The sequence below is a fragment of the Strix aluco genome, chromosome 2 (genome assembly GCF_031877795.1).
Source record: "Strix aluco isolate bStrAlu1 chromosome 2, bStrAlu1.hap1, whole genome shotgun sequence".
Lineage (NCBI taxonomy): Eukaryota > Metazoa > Chordata > Aves > Strigiformes > Strigidae > Strix > Strix aluco.
The window spans coordinates 6,656,203-6,679,148 of NC_133932.1; the positions used below are offsets into that span (position 1 = coordinate 6,656,203).

Genomic DNA, 22,946 nt, shown 5'->3' on the forward strand with positions numbered 1-22,946 from the left:
GTTGCCTCTATAATTTTATATTTGGCCAGATACGGATGAAACTTGTGATCAAACAGCTTCACTCAAACATGTCTCCATCCTGACTTACTCTGTTCTGTTCCTTTACTCCCCCTCATAAGAGGGATTACTGCAGTGGGAGGGAAGGGAGGCGCTGTGGGATGATGAGTGGTGTTGGTAACCTTAGTGGACATCCTGTATCCACGTGAGCTGCTGCTGGAATGCACTGGCCCGCTGGGGAAATAAAGAAACAAAAGTCTTATAAGTGGAGGGGTGGCTTGTGACACCACAGTGCACCTTCAGCAGGGATGACTGAGGAGAGAGACACCAAAACCAGGTACCAAAAGGGGAAGGCTGACTTGTATGCCTCCGTGTGATGTACTCCGTTTACCTTAATGCCAGGGAGAGAAATGTTATGGAACCTACGTAATGAGCTGCTGTTTTGATGATCCTCGGGGAGACCTGGGAGAAAAAACATGGCCACAGGTGCATGTGAACTCAGGGACTGGTGACAAGGATGTAGATGGTGGTATACAAGAGTGACTTGGGATGCAGAGTTGTCATCCCACGATGATGGCGGGTGTCTCCTTTGATCATCAAAGTTGGAACATGTGGGATTCCTTCACCTTTGTTCCTTGTCTCTGGGATTTGGGAAGAATCCTTGGAAGAAAAGGTCTTTGAGGTGTGGAAAGTTGGTTGTCCTCTTTCCATAGGTGCTGACACAGGCTTCCCCAGTGAACTTTCCCTCTGGTTCTCTGATTTGTGTCACTTCCAGTCTGTACCGGCAGCACTGGATCGCCTCGGTGCCCAGAATGTGCTCCCAGGGGGACTGACGGAGGACTGCTGGCTGCGCCTACAGAAAACTGAAAAGCATCCGGGCAGAAATCAGCAGAGCCAGTAGCAAAATCATTGGCATTGGAGAATCCTGGATCAAGTTTGACACTGCTTCTTGTGGTGTTTTCTCATCTGCAGGCAGGGCTTAAACAACATCCACAGCTGGGTATCTGGTTCGGCACCTTCCTGAGCTGGCTTTTAGCCTTGGTTAATAGGCTAGATCTGACTCAAAGAGCTCGATGGACAAATAGCTGTGACTGGTGGGGCAGTGGAAAACACCAGTGCAGTACTCAGATGGCTACTGAGGGAGCTCAGCATCTGCTTTAAATGGAAGAGGTCTGCCCTGTGCCAACAACCCACCGATATATTAGAATTCTGATATCCTTGGGCACCTCACCTTGCCCTTTCTTAGTGAAACTCCCTGGATTTACAAACCTGAGCTCGCAGTGGTGAAAGCTATTATTTAATACCCAATCGTGGGATTCTCAGTCACTGTAAAGTGTTGAGAGAAGTCATTTGCATGTGTCAAGGAAGATTCCCCATCTCAGGATATCACATGCTGGAAAAAGGATGAAGCACAGGGGAGCACAGGAGAGCACACTGTTGGAAATTAATTCATAAAAAGAAAGCAGAACTGCACTTGGATATACAAATATGGTGCCTCGTAAAGAGACTGAGATGTTTTCTTGTAGTCACTACTGTGTAAGTAGGAACAAAGGGGGGAAAAAAGGCCGTATCTAAGTGGCTCAGTCCTCCACTGTGAAGAGATGTGCTGATGAGCATTTGAAGATGATCAAGTCTGATAGTGAAGAGGATATAAGCAGAATCCCTGTCAATCCCTCTCTGTCAAGTGTAACTTTGTGTACTCATAATCCCCATCTGGTGTCTGCAGCTAATTAAATGTAGGTGAACACACAGAAAATTAAGCCTATGATTGTGAAAGCAAATAGTAACTTAGGAATTAGAAGACCAGAGCAGATCAGCAGCTCTTTCTTGAAGAGTCACAGTTGACTTCAGTGAAACCTGCTGCATGCAAAGATTTCAGGTGCCTCAGCACAGGTTATAGAAGCCTAAACCCCTTTAGAAACAAAGTAAAGCTGTTGGGAACCATTTGGCACTTCTGAAGTACAGAGTATCAGACATTGGCGTTGAAATACAGTAATCTTTCCTCTGTTTGCATTTCAGAGAGCCACATCAGAAGGCTGTGCAACATTTGGACCACTTCTCCCATTGATAGGGGACAGACAAAATATTTATTCACGTTAATCAGATTAAATAAATGAAAAAGTTACATTGGGATGTTTCCATAACGTTGCACTAAAATTCAGGTATTTCAGTATTGCTGATCTTCAGGTTATTCTAGGGCTCTGACCTGTAGTGAAAGAGGAGAGAAAATTAACATGGAAGGAAAGAAAAAAAACCCCAAACTCCACCTCTACCTTTGTATAGGTGTTGAAGGAAACCCAGCGATTACGTCCCTATCCTTTGCAAGTGTTGTGCGAGCACTGTGACTGCTGTGGCCTGGCTTCAGCAGAACTGGCCTCTGCTCTTGCTGTTACAAAGGAACAACATGAGCAAGGGTTCTCACACGGGCTTCAACTAGATTGAGTTTGCCTTTATTTCACAAATTGAGTGGCATAAAAATTGTGATGATGAGTTCAGGATGGGCAGGAACACTGAAGGCTTTCACGGGCAGCTTCCTATGCAGGATTTAATTTTGAGTATACCGAGAGAACCTTTGTGAAATGTTTTACATTTAAATGAGAAATAACTAAGGAAATACAAATGAGATATGACTTAAGTTTGGTTAGGTGATGCTTCATCAGTGATTTTTGCTTGTTGGTCTCTGCTAGGAGGTGTGGCAAATGTGTGATCAAGCCTAATATTGCAGGGAAGTTTCTAGGTCTGAGTGGAGAGAATCTCTGGCTCTGGTAATAACCAGCTGGGAAAGGTGATGTGAACTCAAAAGTTTGTCACAGTGTCTCTGCAAGGACTTAACTATTTCTATTCTGGATGGTTGAACAAGACTATTTAACCAAATACAGGACTTGACTTAACCTAGGAGTGTCAGTGTCTCATGTTTCACGTGTCACCAACCAGTCCAGGAGATTTTGTGGGGAGGAATGTTCAAAGAGGCATTTCATACCATTGCTTGGGTAGCATGGGGTAGCTTCAGTAGGAATTATCAATCAATTCACAAAAACTTTGTCAGAGCAGAAGGGAGTGTTGGCTGTGGTGGCAGCAACTATGATTAGCTGGATTAGCCATGTGGGAGGAGAATACTGTGGAGTTAATTTCTCTCCACTTGGAGATTTGATGAGGGGTGACACTGATCAGAATTTCAGTTGGGCCTGTTGGGACAGGGGGGTGTCTCACTGAATTGTGAACTGATTGGGTGAGTACTTCTCTTCCATTTCAACAAAAAGGGAGAGAAGTTAGTCTAAATTGCCTTCACTGATGAGCTCCAGGTTGTAAGCCCCTAACCTGGAAGGCATTAAATTTGCTGTTCTTCTAGACTATAATTGAATATTACTCTGGGGGTAAAATTCCACACTGGAAAATGTAAGAAGATACTTAAACAGGAAAAAAAAAAAAGCTATGTTTGATGTACTCTGGGCAGTCCTAGAGCAGATGCAGCAGAGGTGCACGTCTCTCTGAAGTTTCTTTTAAGAACTGAGTGTTGTGGTCACTTTTTTCCTCCAGAGGAGAGGAAATGATACACAGCTGGGATTTCTTTACTGACTTGTTAGATAACATGGCCAACTTACAGATGTTAAAGCTGAAAGAAAAAGATGATGTCAGTGTTACACATGAGGCACATGGGGACTCTCGAGCTGAGGAGAGAAGAAACATCCACAGGGTTCCTGTTTGTGAACTGTCACCATCGATTGTATTGTAGGGCGCCTGAGTTGATATGGGTGAGAGGAAACACCACCCTAACGTTAAATTGTTGGCTGATGGTTTGAGGAGAAATTCCCAATAGGCTTTTTTTGTTGGCAGGGAAGACTTACCCATTCTCTGTACAGTCTGATTCTCTAAGGCTACAGAAATGTGCTGTATGAAACAACGTGTTCAGAGGGTTGTGTGTGTGTGAACTTACCATGTTAAGGTTGCCCTGTCTACCTGTAAGACTCCCATCCCTTACTAGACTTGTTGTCAGTGTCAAAGGGTCAGCAGTAAGACTTGGTTTTAGAAAGTGAAGAGTGTTAAATAGAGGCTGATTTATGAAGGCTTAACTGTGATAATCTATGACTTATTTAATGTGGAAGATGGTTAAGTGTAGGATTTGGGACAGGGCTGGGGAGGCTCTGCTGTGAGTGCCCCCACTGAGCTGGGCGTGGTAGTCCTCTGTAAATCTCTTGCAGTGAGTTCTTTTGGTTAACGCCATCCAGTGCTTCCCTTTTCTTGTGTCAGGTCATCATAGAATCATAGAATGGTTTGGGTTAGAAGGGACCTTAAAGACCATCTAGATCCACCCCCCCTGCAATGGGCAGGGACACCTTCCACTAGCCCAGGCTGCTCAAAGCCCCATCCAACCTGGCCTTGAACCCTTCCAGGGAGGGGCAGCCACAGCCTCTCTGGGCAACCTGTGCCAGTGTCCCACCACCCCCACACTAAAAAATTTCTTCCTCATATCTAATCTAAATCTTCCCTCTTTCAGTTTAAAACCATTACCCCTCATCCTATCCCTACACTCCCCAATAAAGAGTCCCTCCCCAGCTTTCCTGTAGCCCCTTTAAGTACTGGGAGACTGCTATAAGATCTCCCTGGAGCCTTCTCTTCTCCAGCTGAACACCCCCAACTCTCTCAGCCTGTCCTCACAGGGGAGGTGCTCCAGCCGCTGATCATCTTCATGGCCTTCTCTGGACCCGCTCGAGCAGGTCCTTGTCCTTCTGATGTTGGGGGCCCCAGAACTGGACACACACTGCAGGTGGGATCTCATGAGAGTGGAGTAGAGGGGGAGAATCCCCTCCCTTGACCTGCTGGCCACAGTTCTCTTGATGCAGCCCAGGACACGGTTGACTTTCTGGGCTATGAGCACACATTGCTGGCTCATGGTCAGTTTTCCATCCACTAATACCCCAAGTCCTTCTCTGCAGGGCTGCTCTCAGTCCACTCCTCGCCCAGCCTGGATTTGTGCTGGGGACTGCCCTGACCCATGTTCAGGACCTTGCACTTGGCCTTGTTGAACTCCATGAGGTTTGCACAGTCCCACCTCTCCAGCCTGTCCAGGTCCTTCTGGATAGCACATCCCTTCCCTCCAGCGTGTGACCGCACCACACAGCTTGGTGTCATCAGCAAACTGCTGAGGGTGCCTCGATCCCACTGTCCCTGTCTCCAGCAAAGATGTTAAACAGCGCCAGTCCCAGCACCCACCCCTGAGGAATGGCACTTGTCACTGCTCTCCACGTGGACATGGAGCTGCTGCCCACAACTCTTTGAGTGAAACCATCCAGCCAATTCCTTATCCACTAAGTGGTCCATCCATCAAACTCGTGTCTAGTTTAGAGACAAGGATGTTGTGCGGGACAGTGTCAGATGTCACGTCTGTGTGATGTGTGCATGACAGCTTTGCTGTCATTTGCATGAGGTTTGATGATGTGGATCAGAAACCAAGAGGAGGTCAAACAACTGTACTTTAATTTACAGCTGGTATTACTGCATCCAGTACTTACATTAACTAGAAAGCTTTCGGGGTAGCGTAATCCGGAACCGTGGCTTGGGGCTTGTAGGAACTGCCCGGACTGTTGTGGCCATCCCACCCTGGGGGTATCCTTGTGGGCGGCACTCATAAACATCACTGGTTAACACAGGTGGAATATCATGTTAAGGATCTAACCATTTCTGTATGTTTATGTAACTTAAATAGTACATGTCAAGGCTGGAATGGATTCTGGAAATAAGGCTGTGAAACAGCTTGAATCTGGACTGCTTCCCTCAGCTCAAAGATTAAAAGACCCTTGGGGAAGGGCAATGTTTTGGAGGCTGGTCTGCAACTGTGTGTCTGAGGGCTGGGTGAGTGGGAACAGAGCAGGAGTTGCCTTTGCTGCTATGTCAGCAGTCCTGTCTAGCTCAGCTCTGCAGTAATGGGCCTGAAGGACTTCTGTGGATGACTGTGAAGTAAAGTTGGGGAGTTTCGGTGTCACTTCAGAGCATATAAAATAAAGCCTCAGTGGAGTTGCTGTTAGCTAGTCCTCTGGTCAGTCTCAGAGGACCCTGAAGTTCTCCCTTCTTTGGTAAGGGCGGTGCTTACCAGGAGTGGAGTTTCTTGCCTTGCTATTTCATTTACAGGTTTAAAGAAGACCTCTTCTCCCAGGCTTTTAAGTGTAAATCTGATTGAAAGTCAAAACAGAACTTCACCCTTTCTTCTGAACTTGCCCTTAAAAAATGAGCCTGTAATTTTATGTAAAAAAATAGTTTCTGGAGCACAAGGGAGAGAGAAATAATGGTTCTTGACTTGCATTGTTTTCTTTTACTCTACCTCTGACCTCAATTAAACAGCTGAAAATCCCACTGAACCCACACTGGGCTGGTTTCTGACAGCATTCATGCATTTCTGTGCTTGTGTGTCTGCTGGAGCAGGGATTGTCTCTTTAGTATCCAGGATGATACATGATTTTGTTGCTCACAAGGCTGTACTGTCAGATGCTACTATAAGTTCAAAAATGTTATAAAGGCTTTCCAATGGGGGTGGTGGGGAAGAGTTCCTATTATTTTCATTTCTTTTTTAAAAACTACATCTTTCTGAGCTTACCATTCTTCCTTTCCCCACTTTTCAAACCCTTGTTACTCTGGTGTAAGTTGCTTTTGATGTCAGAATCATTTGCTGTGCTTTTGAAAACACCCATCTGCGTGTCACTGAAAAGGACAGTGAAACTTGCTACCTCAGCAGCCTGCACTGGAAACGATGCTTAAGGCTCCTGAGGAGGTGAACGGTCCCCAGGGTTGATGCTAGAAGGTGTGTGCATGTGGGAAGTAAGACAACAAAGGATATTTGCTCTCACAGGCAGGAGAAGAGTCTCTGTTTCTGTTAATATTTCAATATCATGGGAAACTTCTTCAAGGCTACCGGTATCTTCACCTCCAATTACCATGGCAAAAATCTCTATCTCCAGTTCCACCTGCAAGCCTGCTGCCACCTAGGAGAGATGGGGGATTACTCACAGGTAAGGTGCATGTTCCATACATAGTATCCCTCCACTAGTCCTCAGAGCTGGTTCTTGTTCTGTTTGTCTGATGAAATTAAAGGCTTAGTGGCCAGCACATGTGATTGTGTGGCCAGTTACTCAGTATTTGTTTCACTAGAAAGGTCTGTACAAAACAGTGTCTCTTCACATTGCAGTCTGAAAGAAAACTCCTAAGTGTTTGCATTTTTTCCCCTTAAATTTCCTTTTAGGTTCCAGAGGGAATAAGGGGAATTGGGACAGCTGGGGGACAATCAGAGAGGTGGTCGATGCCCCAAGCCTGTCAGTGTTTAAGAGGCAGCTGGACAATGCCCTTAATAACATGATTTAACCTTTGGTCAGCCCTGAAGCGGTCAGGCAGTTGGACTAGATGATTGTTGTAGGTCCCTTCCAACTGAAACAGTCTATTCTGTTCTACTCTAAAAAGAACATAGAGGTAGGGAGTAAAGGGAGATACAAAAAGGATGGAATTGTGGAGAGGAAAAGAGAATGGAAGTTATTTTAGCCATCTGTCTGGACTCCTGTAAGGCCTTTGACACCGTCTCCCCAACATCCTCCTCTCTAAATTAGAGAGAGATGGATGTGATGGGTGGACTCTTTGGTGGATTAGAAATTGGTTGGATGGTCACATCCAGAGGGTAGTGGTCAACGGCTCAACATCCAGATGGAGACTGGTGACAAGTGGCCCCGACCCCTCGGGGGTCTGTACTGGGACCAGTGCTGTTTGATATCTTCATCAGTGACACAGACAGTGGGATCAAGCACACCCTCAGCATGTCTGCTGATGACACCAAGCTGAGTGGTGCTGTTGACATGCCTGAGGGATGGGATGTGCCATCCAGAAGGACCTGGACAAGCTGGGGAGGTGGGCCCATGTGAACCTCGTGAGGTTCAAGAAGGCCAAGTGCAAGGTCCTGCACGTGGGTCAGGGCAACTTCCAGTATCAATACAGGCTGGGGGATGAAGGGATTGAGAGCAGCCCTGGGGAGAAGGACTTGGGGGTACTGGTGGATGAAAAGCTGGACATGAGCCAACAACATGCCCTTGCAACCCAGAAAGCCAACCGTATCCTGGGCTGCATCAAGAGAAGTGTGGCCAGCAGGTCGAGGGAGGGGATTCTGCCCCTCTACTCCACTCTGGTGAGACTCAACCTGGAGTACTGCATCCAGCTCTGGGATCCTCAGCACAGGAAAGACATGGACCTGTTGGAGTGGGTCCAGAGGAGGCCACAAAAACGATCAGAGGGATGGAACACCTCTCCTGTGGAGAAAGGCTGAGGGAGTTGGGCCTGTTCAGCTGGGAGAAGAGAAGGCTCCAGGGAGACCTTATTGCAGCCTTTCAATACTTAAAGGGGGCTTATAAGAAAGATGGAACAAACTTTTTAGCAGGGCCAGTTGTGATAGGACAAGGAGTAATGGTTTTAAACTAAAAGAGAGTAGATTTAGGCTAGATATAAGAAATTCTTTAATGTGAGGGTGGTGAAACACTGGACCAGGTTGCCCAGAGAGATGGTAGATGTTTCCATCCCTGGAAACATTCCAGGTCAGGTCAGATGGGGCTCTGAGCAACCTGATCTGGTTGAAGATGTCCCTGCTTGTTGCAGGGGGGTTGGACTAGATGACCTTTAAAGGTCACTTCCAACCCAAACTATTCTATGATTCTGTGATTTTTAAGTACTGAGTTGTGGGTAGGGCTCTGGACTAGGAGGTTTAACTTGCATTCTGACTCTGCCTCCTTGCACAAGCCAGTGCTTCTTGATTCCATGCATGTAAAAACAGTGGCAAGGATATTGCCTGGTATTACCTGGATGCTGTGGGGATACTGGCCAGCACAATATTTATTCACATACAACGCAGAGGTGAAGAGAGAGACTGAATAAAAGCAGTAACTGTGGAAGCTTCCTACTTACTGGGGCAATTTCTCATGCTATGGTGCTTTGCTAGATAAAAGACGTAAGGTGGAGAATAGTTGCAAGCAGAAGAAATGGTTGATGGAAGAGTTTACTAGGCTCAACTCTTGAAGGTATCAAGACAGGAGATAAAAGTCTAGGCCTAAGACAGAGCAGATATAACAAATACCCTGAAGGATGGGAAAACTCAGAGGTAGTGGTAGAGTATCCTGTTTGCTTCAAAAAAAGCTCTCTTTAACCTCAGTGCTTGACCTGCTCTTTTCCACTGAACTTAAATGTGCTTATCCCTTTGCATTCTGGTGCAGGCTCTGAGACTCAGAGTGCATGGGGTGCTTGGTTGAAGGCAGCAGAGGGACAGTGAAAGGCAGCATCACTTCAAATAATTTTAAACAAATCATGTACCCTGCCAGCTCTATTTCCAGGCAGCTGGTGTGAGAAAACCCCTAGATGACAGAATCAGCTAGGTTGGAAAAGACCTTGAAGATCATCTAGTCCAACCATTAACCTCACACTGACCGTTCTCAATGGCCTGAGGGCCAGCTAAGTCTAGCAAAAACCAAAAGATCTGTGTAACGTACAGGTCCTGGTGTGTACATCACTCTCAGTCCTGTGTGTGGAGGTGGTTGCTTCACCCGAAACCTGTCAGAAAGAGAAGAGAATCAGTTTGCCAGAAAATGTCTCAGGCAGGCAGAAGGCACTGCTGGGAAGCAGGCTGTCTGCTCTTCCTCTGCTTGTGCAAATGACAACAGAATTTGTTAGCTCATCCTTCCCGTCACAACGTACAGCTTGGGCTACGGCGGTATTCCTGGGCTTCTCGCCAAGGCTCAGGTTTCTAACAAAAAACCCCAAAGGAGCAGACTAATGGGCCAAAGAAAGTCTCCGGGGAGCTTGTTACACTGCCTGGTCCTTACAACAGACCACGAAACATCAGCATTCTAAGCCTGCAGACACAAAGGGAGCTGAAGGACAAACCACATCATCTTGGCAAACACCTGTGTGTTGCACACCCAGAAGTCCTTAACAATCTTTATTTCATGTGCTTTGATATGATTCTATTGCAGAAGGCACGATACTGGTATAAATTTTGTGTAAACTGTCTTTAATTTCACAGTACCCACTAAGGCAGTAGTTTCACTTCTTCATTTCTCACTGTTTTACATCTGTGCAGTCCTTTTGTGCACACAACTTCTCCTGTTAATGATCTTTAGAGATCTTAGAGCAGATACGACCTCTACTTCTGCAAGGCTCTGGACTTTATCCTGTGGTTTTCATTTCCACCTGAAGAACAGTTACCTGCATGCACTTGCACCAGAAGCTGTTAAAGGAAAGTCAGGAGAAGAGGCATTCCTAGGATACAGAAAGCTCTGGCAGACTTACAAACAGGCTCTCAGAATTCCTGTGCTTTCTCTGGAGTGCTGGCTGTTATGAGAAACGGGGCTTGATTTTTGTCAGGATGTCCAACAAGATCAGGCTATGGCATGGATAGTTTGGAAGGTGCATAGTTAACTACTGACCCTGTCATGGAAAAGTTTTGGCTTCAGCACGAGGCAGACAGGGCTCAGAATTCCCCACCCTTGGCCCTACCCCTGCCCTCAGCATGTTCTGCTGTCATTCAGCAGCCAGACACTTAGTTTTTTTCTCAAAAGGCTTAAAAGATAAGTTGGATTTATCAGAATCATGGTGGTATTTTTCTTGACTGTCTACATACGGTGCCCTGGCATGAAAAATAAAAAAAAAAAAATGTAATGTGCACATCTTGAGCTCTAGGATGTTGGTATGTGATCTGCTGATTTATCATGGCATGTGCCATGATGCTTAAATGTGCATTGAAGTAAAAAATGTCTCTTTGAGGCTGTATCTAACTAGTCTGATTAAAAAAAAAAAAAAGAGTAATCTGCTATCCATCCTGATAGAAGAAGCTGTACAGTAGTCTCTCAGCTGGTCTTGAACAGATTGCTAAGGTGTCTAGTTGGCTGAGTACTCACAAGAGATCATGATGATCCCAGCAGGGTAAGTCTCCTGTGAGCTCCTCTTTTGATGATAATTAGCTACCCAAGGAGGAGGAACAATAAATGTTTATTTCACTCCAGCACTGTGGTACTGTCACAGACTGTTCATAAGCAAGAAACTGTTGGTAAAGAGGATGTCTCAAACAACTCGAGTGGGTCGCCCTGTGGGGGGGAAGCGGACCGAGCTCTGCAGAGATGGGGAAGTGGGTCATTTCTCTCCCTCTCCCTCCTGGTGTTGCCCAGAGACAGAACTTGCCTCACTGTGCAAGTACCACCCAGAGAAAACAAGAATTTTCTGAAACAGCCTGTTGCGTAGGCATAAAACAGACTATATAAAGGCAATACCCCACCTATGTCTTTGTTGACCTGCCACCTGCGGACCACGCTGGCTCTTCTGTGGCAACATGGGGTCCAAGGGTGGTGATTTTCATATCCCCTCCTCTTTCCTCTTTCTGTTCTCTCTCTCTCTCACACACATATTTATGTGTATAAGTTTTGTAGGAGTTGAATTGCGATCGGTTGATCATTGAGGGGTCTCATTGCCAAAGCGCCTTTATTCATTCTTGGGACGGTTATCAGTTGATTGTTGCCAAATTGTCTCCATTCACTTAGTAAAGTGGTCAGTTAATGAAGTCACCAGCACAATTTTTCCTCTGAGTCATCGTGGTGACTCGGTCCACCCCGCAGCTCTGCCGAGCAGTGACCGGCTCGTCCACCCGCACACAGGCTCTGGGGAATTCAAAAGATTCACCCCCCTCGTAACCCACCGCGGGGGACCAGACAGGTACCATAGTAAAGGGATGCTGTGACTGCTGAGGTAGTGTCACTGTGACACCTCTCTCCACTCTCTTTTTAAAGAGGACATCAAACTGTAGGTCACCTGCATCCGGAAAAAGGAAGTTTGGCAGGTGCTTGCTCATGTGAAGAGTGCTCCAAAGAAACAGGATCCAGAAGCTGCAGCACATCAGGGCCATGAGACTTGCACGCTCAAGCCCAAGAATGTTTCATGCCCTCCTTACTGTTTTTCTTAAACCAGTGCTAATGTTGCAGGAAGAAACAAAGACTGTTTATCACCAGTGCTAAGAAGAAGAACCAGCTTTTGAATGGATGACCTAGACCAACATGATAGTAGGACGTTTATTTCAATGCTTTCAGTTAGCCTCCCTGTCCTGGGACCTGTGGGTCTAGCAGAAAAAAGACCCATATAGCAGGAGTGGTCCAAGCCTGGCTTATTCTTAAGTTTCTGAAAGAACTGTATGTAATTGTCCATTAGGACAAATGGATGAGATTGGCCTAAATAGCAGCTTTCAGTTAACTGGTAAATAAACTAACAACCTCTCCAGCTGCAGGAGGTGATTGAGAATCACCTCCTGCAGCTGGAGTGAGAGGCTGACATTGGAAAACTTTCTTGGAAATAGCTATCTTAGAACACAGGAATTTAAAAAGCTTTGTTTTTTGGCTCCTGGGGCTTTTGAGCCATCTGAAATGAAAGCTTCCCACCGAGTACTGCAATTCTTGAAACCAGCTGGAGGGATTATAACCATTCAAATGAAGCTGTTTTGAAGTGACAAACCTTAGGTGGAAGCCCAGAAGCTGTAAGGACTTAAAGAGATTGTTGTTGTAGGCTCTCCTCTAAGCTAAAAAGCAAGGTACATATAGCACTGCTAAGGCAAGTGCAGTTGAGCAAACTGAGTGGGAGGAATATGTTTTTCCCTCTTTTCTGTCACATTTATGGCACCTGGGAGGACAGGGGTCATAAGCACACCCGCCTGAATAACGCTTAAAGTAAAACCACTGGAACTGTGCTGGTGCAGGAGTGACTGAATGAACGTATGTGCAGTCACTCAACAGGGGAATTCTAAGTAGAGAAGAGCAATCAGAAGCATTTTCTTAATGTATTTATATATTCTTTAAACCACAGCTGAGTAAATATGATAATTTCCTGTGATTTGTCATGTAGGGCACAAGACAATCTGCTGGACTGCAGACCTAGAAATGGACTTACTTATCCATTGGAAGGCAGTGCAGTGCTATTTTGTCCCACGCACTGACAGGGGTAACAGTAAGGGCAATGTGTGCACAAATAAGTGCTTTATTTCATCCTTGGCCTCTTCTTGTTCCCAGTGTCATCACTGGAGCTGTTTCTCAGTGCACTGAAGACGTGTGTCTGCCTGAATACATCCGCATTTCCCAAAGCCAAATGTAGTGCTGGTTACCATGAAAGACTTTGTTCCTTGAACCGAAGAACTTCAATAAAAAACAGTGAATCATCTGTGATGGGCCAGGACTATGCATACAGGACCTGCTATTTCTTACTGCTTTCTATTTTCCTAGTAACAGTAATATGCAAATAATGTTGAAGTATTTCTAACATTATCTCCTCTCCTCTATCCAAGTCATTATCAAATGATTCTACATATAAAAATACCATTTGTTATCAAAGTTAAGCAGATCAGAAGGTTGACGACGAACAAGCAATGCATGTTTGGACAGTTAAAAACCAAGGTACTGAAAATTCAAACTAACCTTGAGAAGTTCACACCAACATTCTTCAGGATCACGGTGGCTGCATAGGTGCAGCCTTCCTTTAGCACTCCAAGTGTCACTCTGGGTGGAATGAGATGGAAGCCACTAAGATGCTGTCTTGCTGTTGCAAGAGAAGATGTGTTGACCTTTCCTGCGGCAGGATCTTCTATCTTTGCAAACAGAATTAAAATATTAGATGATAGTGAAAGTTGGTGGCCATCAAGTTAAGTTCAGAGTAACTTAACCTACATTTGACCTCTGTCCACTCTTCCTGAAGAATCTGAATAAAAACTGAAGAGGCACTTTGAATGTTCTCTGCAAATTTATACTGGTTTGAGTTTTCAGACTTTTTAAGCCATTGAGATATCACAGGGGGAGTGGGGGAAGCTCAGCTCTTTTTGGAAATCAGAGCTTTTATGTGGGTGCTTGGTGCAGAACTATGGTTTTGGCATATGAGTTTGTCCTAGCAGCTGAGAGGAAAGGTACTTTTAGAATTGCCATTAAACTTACAAATAAATTGCAACCACTATGTTTCAGTAAACAGATTCAAAATACTTTCTAGTATTACTCCAGAGTGAAGATTTTATGCAAAAGAGATGATTGAGAGGATATTAATATTAACAACAAAGATGTTGGTTTACCTTTTTATTTGGTATGGAGTTTGGTTTTCTCCCTTGAAGGGATGATGGTAATTTCACTTTCTCTTTTCTTGGCTGTCCTGCAGCATTCACCAGCAGACTCTGAACTTTATGTTTAAAGGGTGTCTCTTGTGATCTTGCAGCCTTGCCTAGGTCTGGAAAGGAAAGATTTCCAAAAGCATGAAAAACTAAGCATCATATTCAGCCTAATCCTGAAGTTCTTGATCAGATAAGATTTTTATTTTCTGTGAAAGCATTTGATTAGCACAAGGACAGAAGAATTGGTCTCATTTTTATTTAAGAGGTCAAGAAAGGCATTAAGAAACCCCCTAATAGTAGCAAGTAATTAAAATTTAACTAATAAGTAAAGTTGTACAATTATTAGAACTAATTAGTTGGAAGCATCTCAGTGGAAACTCGCAATGAAGATATAAATACCTGTGAAAGTGATTAAAAACAGAAGAGGGGGTACAAAATCCCAAGCACTAAAATCAAACTCGAGGACATTACTGTTCCAAAGGCATGCCTGCAGAGCACAACCACCAGTTGTGCAGAAACCCCCAGGCTGGCCAGCTCAAATTTACATGTCCATTTAACAACGAATTCCAGCCCAGGCCCCAAAGCAGTACAGCTCTGCCAGCACAACCAACTAGGAAGCCCTGTCTCTGAGCACAATTTATTGTCTTGAATGCAACAATTCATTTGTATGGATGACCTGTATGCTTCTGACTCTGGGGTTAAGATGATCTTAGCTATCTTTTCATCTGTGAACTGTGTTCTACTGCATAATGGAGATATACTGAGCGCAGGGATGGCCAGACCAACTCAGATCTAAATACAACTTCTTTTGCTTGATGGCCTAAGACTTGTGAAGTCTGATAACCTCTGAGGGGAAAACACAAGACAATTATGGTGTCTGTCTTCTCACCACAGGTCAACCTCTAGATCAGCATTTGGTATGGAAGAGAATTGTTTTTTCTCAGTTTGGACTGCAGGCACTGTCTAGCTGGAAAGCTAAGTCTGGTCAGTTAGTCATTGTGAGGAGGCAGAAATGTTATTTGAGAATAGCATCTTCTCTAGATTCCCCTCTTATTTCCAAACAACAGAACTGCAGGTGGCAGAGAGGGGCTTCCCATCTACACAGCAAATGCCCAGATCCTATGAAAAAAAGCTAAGCATGGACATGATGGAAAAAACACTAGCATTTCTTCTTTTGCCTAAAGGGAAGCAACATTTATGCTCTGACATTAGAAGTTCATGCATCTCTCCACATACACCCTCCCCCCATCCCCCCCAAGCTGCTGTTCCTTTTGTACCCACCCTGTGGCTCTGGAAGTACAGGTTAGTACATCTGCCCTGAGGTCTATAGATTATGCAGAATCACAGAATCATCTAGGTTGGAAAGAACCTTGAAGATCATCTAGTCCAACTGTTAACCTAGCACTGACAGTTCCCAACTCCACCAGATCCCTCAGCGCTATGTCGACCCGACTCTTCAACCCCTCCAGGGATGGGGACTCCCCCCCTGCCCTGGGCAGCCCATTCCGACGCCTAACTACCCGTTCTGTAAAGAAATACTTCCTGACATCTAGTCTAAACCTTCCCTGGCGCAACTTGAGGCCATTCCCTCTTGTCCTATCACTTGTTCCTTGGTTCAAGAGACTCATCCCCCCTCTCTGCACCCTCCTTTCAGGCAGTTGTAGAGGGCCATGAGGTCTCCCCTCAGCCTCCTCTTCTCCAGACTAAACCCCCCCAGTTCCCTCAGCCGCTCCCCATCAGACCTGTGCTCCAGACCCTGCACCAGCTTCGTTGCCTTTCTCTGGACACGCTCGAGTCATTCAATGTCCTTTTTGTAGTGAGGGGCCCAAAACTGAACACAGTAGTTGAGGTGCGGCCTCACCGGTGCTGAGTACAGGGGCAAGATCAGTTCCCTGTCCCTGCTGGCCACGCTATTTCTATATATATGCATAAATAACAGCAGAAATTTAGGAATTTTGAAGGCAACAGCTCTTGCAGAGTCCCATTACTAAGAAAGGGTACTGGTATGTGTGGGAAAGAAAGGAGGGGAGAAGGGAAGTTCTAACTATGGGATGCAAGGATAGATTTTGCAAGTACACACTGCCAAAGCTCAGCTGATGTGGCATTATAGGAGAACCAAAGGTTGGGGCTAATAAAGCAGACTGGTGGCTCTTCAGTGGTGATCATAGAAGGCTGTCACCACATGCAGATGCATAAATGAAGTGAAAACAGTAGATGTAGCAAGGAAAACAAAACTGAACAGGGATGTTTAAAAGGCAAAGACCATGTAACCACAGCAAACTCTGTTCTAGAGTCTTCTGTCACAGGCCTTAATGAGCAGGAAAATTTGGCTTGTGCAAATTTTTTTTGTAGAGAAATTACTTCTTGGCTTTGTCTGCAGTTCTGCCATCCCCATCATCCCCATGTTGTTACAGCAGTCTCCTAGGGTGAAGAATCTCTCCCATTAGTTTTATACCTCTCTCCCTTTCTTCCAGTCTTGCATTCAGATGTATTCAGAATGCTGAACAGAGATAAGTGGATTTAAATTTCTATTGTAAATATTTTGCCAAAAGTTATAAGAAGATAGTTATTAACCTGCTCCAAACAACATTCTGGACGGTAGCTTTACCTGTTGTGCTACTGGAACCTTCATTTTGTTTGGAAGGAGCCTGCAGCAGAAGGCCAGGTGAGGGTGAGGAATCACTCATGGTATTGAGACATTCAGATGCTAAAGGGAAAATAACAGAATACTGTGACAGGTGTTTTTCATGATCATCATCATTTTCATAAACACATGAAAAAAAAATTCACAAAGTCTTTGGCACTTTCATTTAGACAATCTCTGGAAGCTGTCTACGTAGCCATGAGAGGCTAGGTAAATTCTGCATGCTGCATTTTTGCTCCACTGGGCAACAGAAATCAAAAATGTGTCTCCTGTGAACAGTCACTTCTTGCTCTCTGGCAATAAGCCATACAGGGCTAATGGACAATCCAACACAGGTCTTCTGGTGATTGCAAAATGAGGAAATATGGGAATTAGTGGGGTCTGATAAAGCCCCACAGAGGACTTCTTTCCTGATCTGATCCTTTGCTGGGTATAACTTTTAATTTCATTATGTGATTTCAGTAACTTCTCAAGGCTGCTTTTCAAACAGAACTGAAGGATTCCTCTCAGTGCTGTAAAGCTCAAACCTAAGATGGTGGTTCACTCTTTCACTGCTTCCTGTCATCCAGTCACTACACTCCTTCTATATCCTTCAAACTACCCTTAGCCTGCATGTTTCCTCTTCCACATTGCTTTTCCTGCAGTCCCCAAGCAGCCTCTCTTACCACTGCATTTCAGAATTCTTTTTCTAAACTTTGCGTTGTTGGTTCTTGCTCATCCACCCGTAACTACTGTTTATTCCATTTAAGTTTTTCTTGAGCATTTTGCATCCATCCACCCCTCATTCATAGCACAATTCTTCACCTTTGCACCCAAAGCTTACGGTGCTTTCACATTCAGTGATGTCTGCAAAGGCTCCTTTAACACAATAAATAAAGAAGTTTCATAGGCCACATTTATATTAATGGATTAAATAGGAACATTCCCAGATACTGGAACATGCTAATCTATACTGTTAACTTGTTAAGAGCACTGGTACGATATTGACTGTGCAACTTAGCAGTTTCCCCAAAAACATTCTTGGGTGTTTTGGCCAGGGAAAAGGTAACCTTGTTTTGGGAAACTGAATTTACACAGCCTACTCCATACTGGTGGATCTCAATGTCAGGGAGGGCTGTTGGGTACGTGTCATGTATCAGAATAGATATAGCCAAGTAGTTCCTGTGTCAAAATGATTGGGAATACGTGGGGTCAGAGAGCGTAATCTTAAATTTAACTGCAATATGAAATGAGACAACTGGATAAAACAATGAAGAAGACACTAAAATGTTGCCAGACAGTAGATTACCTCTACTGGGTTTTTTGCTCATCTCTAGAGGGAAATTCCCACTTTCTTTTTTCTGAACTGGAGGAAGTTCCATAGACAGTGCTTCCACATCAGGAAACTACAGAAAAGTAAGAAAGAGGGCTTAGGTCTCCCAACTAAACATTTAGAAAAAAACCCAGCAGACAGCCCCCACCCTCCTGGGGAAAAAAAAGAAAAAAAAAAAAAGGTGCAAAGGAGCTTATTGCAAATGCAATAAGCAGAACCAAAGTGGTAATTATAAAAAAGTTATACATAAGTATACCTCAGATTCCAAAGTACATTTTTGAGTATGCTTCATGCACTTACATCATTTGTCAGGTGAGATTACAACAGGAAAGATCCCAAGGCCACCTTTAACTCAGGAGGGTTAGTCTTACTAATTCCCTTTCTAGTTAGCAGAGAGAGGTTTTTGAGGAGTAGGTGAAAAGACCTGAGGTTCAGCTCCTGCTCTGAATCAGAGTCTCCCCAGAGTTTATGTAAGGAATCCACAGTTTGTACTCCATATACATATACCATCTCCAAGATACGTTTCCTTTGACAAGGGCGTATAATTCCCAGTATTAATTCTGCCAGACTACACTCTGTAATGGTTTCTTGAGATAAATTGAGGCTGACATGTAAACCCACAACTGTCTTCGTGGGAGTATGGCAGAAACTACCTGGCCTAACACAAACTCATACAGTTTTCAGCTACATTACCTTTTTTAGGAAAAACTCCTTGCTGAATTCTGATTCAAAATATGGAGGGATTATTTTGTTTCTCATTGCCATTAAAGACTTCTTTTCTTCATCAAGTTTTTTCCTAAGTAAGTTTTAACATCATTGGTAAGGAAACAAAGAAAAAAAGCATTATAACTGAGTTCACTCTGGTTTTCAGTATTAAGTTTAAAACCCTGAGGAATGGAATTGATAAAGGCAAGGGGCATTTTTTCCCTGGTTAATCACATCAGGCGATATTCTTGTAACTGGCAATTTTCTCAGGGATAGATCAAGAACAGGCTGGTCTGGCACACAGAGACAGTGTCCTCCTCAGATATGGAGGATATGATTTATGGAGGGGCTGACCAAAATGCATATGGACAGTGGGCTGGCTGCTATGAAGAGCTCCTCCAGTTCTCTAAATCTTGTGGAACATGTCTGAGACTGCCAATAGCGTCTTTCCAACCTTCCACCAAACATTTAAATCTGGAAACTGGTATTTCAGATGCACTGATAAAATCTGTAATACAAAACTAATCTCATTTCCTTATTTTATCGCAGAAAAACTTGATGGCTCAGTGGATACAGAAAAAGCTGTTCAAACTTCTGAAGGTCAGATTCACCAGAGTAAAGACCAGTGATGTTTTCAGCTTGATTTAGTCCAGTTTTGCACTACTATAGTTTCACTGACTTGCAGGTCTAAGATCAGCTCTGAAATTATCACTTTTAATCATACTGAGAGTTTTGACACTGGCTTTAGAGCCAGAATTACACATGATACTCTTGGGTGCTGGCTACTCAGATATATATATTTAAAGAAATTCTTTAAATAGTATGCAAACCAGTGTAAAATGCTATATTAAAATATAAATCTGAAATTATACAAGTTTTTTTAATCTCATGCAAGTAACTAAGAAGTAGTATGGAAAAGAACTTATTTTTCAATTTTTATTTAACCTTTCACAAAATAAGACAGAAAAAGCAAGTTTCTGATCATAATATTAGTTCATCACCATTTCAAGTTATTCTGTTTAATGTAAGAAATAGCAAATGACCTAAATGGCAGTCACTATAATTATTTTAATTCCATTGTGAATGAAGGTATGTTACTGATAACTTTCTCTATATTAATCCTAGTTCATGTTTCAGGTTTTCTATTTCAACATAAATTAAATGCATATTTTTAATTCTTCAAACTTAAACAGTCCTGCCTGGATTACACTGCGGAATTTGACATTTTATCAGGTTCACAAAGCCCTTTCCTCTAGAACTGAAAATGATAAAGGTTTTAATGCACAGTGCTTAAATTAGAAGTTTTTGTGTGGTACTAAAGAATTATATAATGCAGCAATATGATTATGTCTCTCCACAGAATAAGAGTCTGTAAATTTCCTTTGCAAAAATAGTATTTTTCTCTCAGTTAATAGAGGCTTTGAGATCACTCCTGGTTTTTTTTTTCAAATGCTTTTGTGAATTACCATATCTGCAGACTGAAATCCAGCGACTTTTGATTTATATCTGAGCAGAAATTCTCATGAAAATTCATGAAATGTACATTTTTAGCAATATATACTGTTTCAAGCATCTATATAGATTTTTTTCCTGAACTCATCAAACAGCTTCACCATTCATCAGCAGGAGATAAAGGGCAGTTTTTTACAAATTTGGAGCCAGTGAAATCAAGGGGATTAAGAATTAAAATTGAGGGTCATCCTTAAATACAACTTTCAGTGTTACGCAGATTTTTACATTTATATACATACACACATGCACACACATTTCCTCCTGGAAAAGCATTTCTGATCTGAGGATTATAGCACCTGCCTCAGAATTCCCATGAGAAATACTTTACAAACAGGAAATTGAGATACAGGTAATTCCCAATGTAGAACGTTCAAATGTGCCAACACAGGCCTTGCTTTAGTGTGGCATTGATTTTTAAGATGACCCTTATCTTAAAGTTCTTCTTAAAGATAATGAGTTTACCTACTGTCCACATGTTTTACCTCCTAAAATGTCCTCGGAAATGCAGCTGCATTTCCAAGTTGTAAACCATGAGTGTATCCTGCACTTTATAGTGTGCTCCACAATGAGGTGGGGAGGGAGAGAAGCCTCAACAATCAAGTGAGGAGGCAGTGATGTGGTAGGCAAGCAAAGGGCCTGGGGTGATGTGAACAGAAGGGACATCACGATCAACAAAACAGGGCTGAAGTGGGGTCACACCAAGCATATGCATGTAAATAAGGAAATGTGTATGGGATGGCACTGTGGGGAAAGCTTTCAGACCCTTTTTGGGCAATCAGCAGGGCTGGGTTCCTCTCTGAAATGCCTGTACGCTGCTTTGTGCAGCACAGGTAACAAACAGGAAGAATTAGAAGTCTGTGTGCACTTACGGGGTGATGACCTCCCTGCTATCCCAGAGAAGTGGAAGGATAGCTCACACGAATGGAGTGCTGTGCGGATGGGTACAAACTCTTTAGGAAGGGCAGGCCAAGAAGGTAAGGAGGGGAACTTGGCCTGTATTTAAGAGAGCAGCTGGGAAGCATGGAGCTCTGCCTGGGGATGGGTGATGAGCCAGCTGAGAGGTTAGGATTAGTGGGCAGACCAACATGGATGACATTGGCTATATAGACCAGCTGATCAGGAAGAAGAGGTAGATGTGGCTTTCTTCAGACAACCAGAAGAAGTCTCATGTTCATAGAAACACAGAATCATCTTGGTTGGAAAAGACCTTGAAGCTCCTCCAGTCCAACCATTAACCTCACACTGACCGTTCCCAACTCCACCAGATCCCCCAGCGCTGGGTCAACCTGACTCTTCAACCCCTCCAGGGATGGGGACTCCCCCCCTGCCCTGGGCAGCCCATTCCAACGCCCAACAACCCCTTCTGGAAAGAAATACTTCCTAAGAGCCAGTCTGACCCTGCCCTGGCGCAGCTTGAGGCCATTCCCTCTTGTCCTGGCGCTGGTTCCTTGGTTCAAGAGACTCATCCCCAGCTCTCTGCAACCTCCTTTCAGGTAGTTGTAGAGGGCAATGAGGTTCATAATACCTGGTCCTCATGGGAGACTTAAGCCACCCTGCCCACCAGTGTAAAGCAGCTCTGTGGAGAAGGACCTAGGAGTCCTGCTGGACACCACATTGAACATGAATCAACAGTGTGTCCTTGTGGCAAAGACCACCAGCAGAATCCTGGGCTGCGTGAGGGGGAGGAGTGCTGTCAGGAGGTCCAGGGAGGTGAATTTTTCCCTTCTGCTCAGCACTGGTGAAACCACATGTGGAGTACTGTGTCTGTTTCTGAGCTCCCTGATACACGGAAGGGCCACAAGATTTAGGGCTTGGAGGATATTTCATATGAGGAGAGGCTGAGAGAGCTGGGACAGTTTTGCCTTGAGAAGCTTTGAAGCTGATAGATGTGATAGATATGTGTCTGGGGTTCTATTTGAAAAATCAGCTGGGATTTGTGGAATACCTGAAACTTAAACTAAAGCATCAGCATTTGAAAATATAAATTATTTTCCACACTGGTGGCAGAACCAGAAAACAGAATACAGGGCTCCAGGCTTCAGCCTTGTTTTGAATAGCATGTTAACAGTAGCGCTGCTAGGTTTTGAAAAAAATAGCACTCAAACCATCCCTTCAGCATTTCGGTTGCAGAGAACACCCCATTATTTGCTAGCAAACCACTGGACCATTACCCAAGACCTGGTGAAATCAGTAACAGTCTTTCCAAAAGCAGACTTAATTTGGCTCATAAAAAAAATAATTTTCTGTCCTACTGATACTATTACCTGTGCTCTTCTAGTCTGCTCTGCCACTTGGACACTGGTGTTACTCCTTCTGGCCTGAATGATCACAAAAGAAAAAAAAGTAGTGAAAATGAGAAAACTAGCATTATGTTCTATAAATACAAAAATATTTATTTACAAGATAACCCTGGAAAGAAAATGCTTTTTATGAGAGTATGTTATGTTAACAACTCAGGTGACTCCTGACTTGGACTTGTATGGTTTGCACAAAATTGTTTGCTCGTATCTGCATTTTTATTATATTATTCAATCAAAGAAACCCTCAAAATCCTTTTCCAACAAACTTTAAAGTATCTTTCAGATAAGGAAAGAGAGGCACAGAGGGACAAAATAATCATAGGAAAAGCTGGTAAA

At 43.8% G+C, this 22,946-nt stretch overlaps 1 protein-coding gene across 1 annotated transcript in view; it reads right to left on the reverse strand.

Moving 5' to 3' along the window:
* Positions 1-1,626: 1,626 nt before the first annotated feature.
* Positions 1,627-22,946, reverse strand: part of SPAG17 (sperm associated antigen 17) — a 119,191-nt gene continuing 97,871 nt past the window's right edge. Inside the window, exons 39-48 of the mRNA XM_074809456.1 lie at positions 22,575-22,628; positions 18,787-18,889; positions 18,070-18,166; positions 16,746-16,844; positions 14,102-14,253; positions 13,461-13,630; positions 9,504-9,564; positions 6,827-6,971; positions 5,508-5,645; positions 1,627-2,203 (exon numbers count right to left, since the gene is read on the reverse strand). Of these exons, the coding sequence (XP_074665557.1) occupies positions 5,509-5,645; positions 6,827-6,971; positions 9,504-9,564; positions 13,461-13,630; positions 14,102-14,253; positions 16,746-16,844; positions 18,070-18,166; positions 18,787-18,889; positions 22,575-22,628 (1,018 nt within the window). The 3' untranslated portion in view covers positions 1,627-2,203; position 5,508. The remainder of the gene's footprint in view (positions 2,204-5,507; positions 5,646-6,826; positions 6,972-9,503; positions 9,565-13,460; positions 13,631-14,101; positions 14,254-16,745; positions 16,845-18,069; positions 18,167-18,786; positions 18,890-22,574; positions 22,629-22,946) is intronic.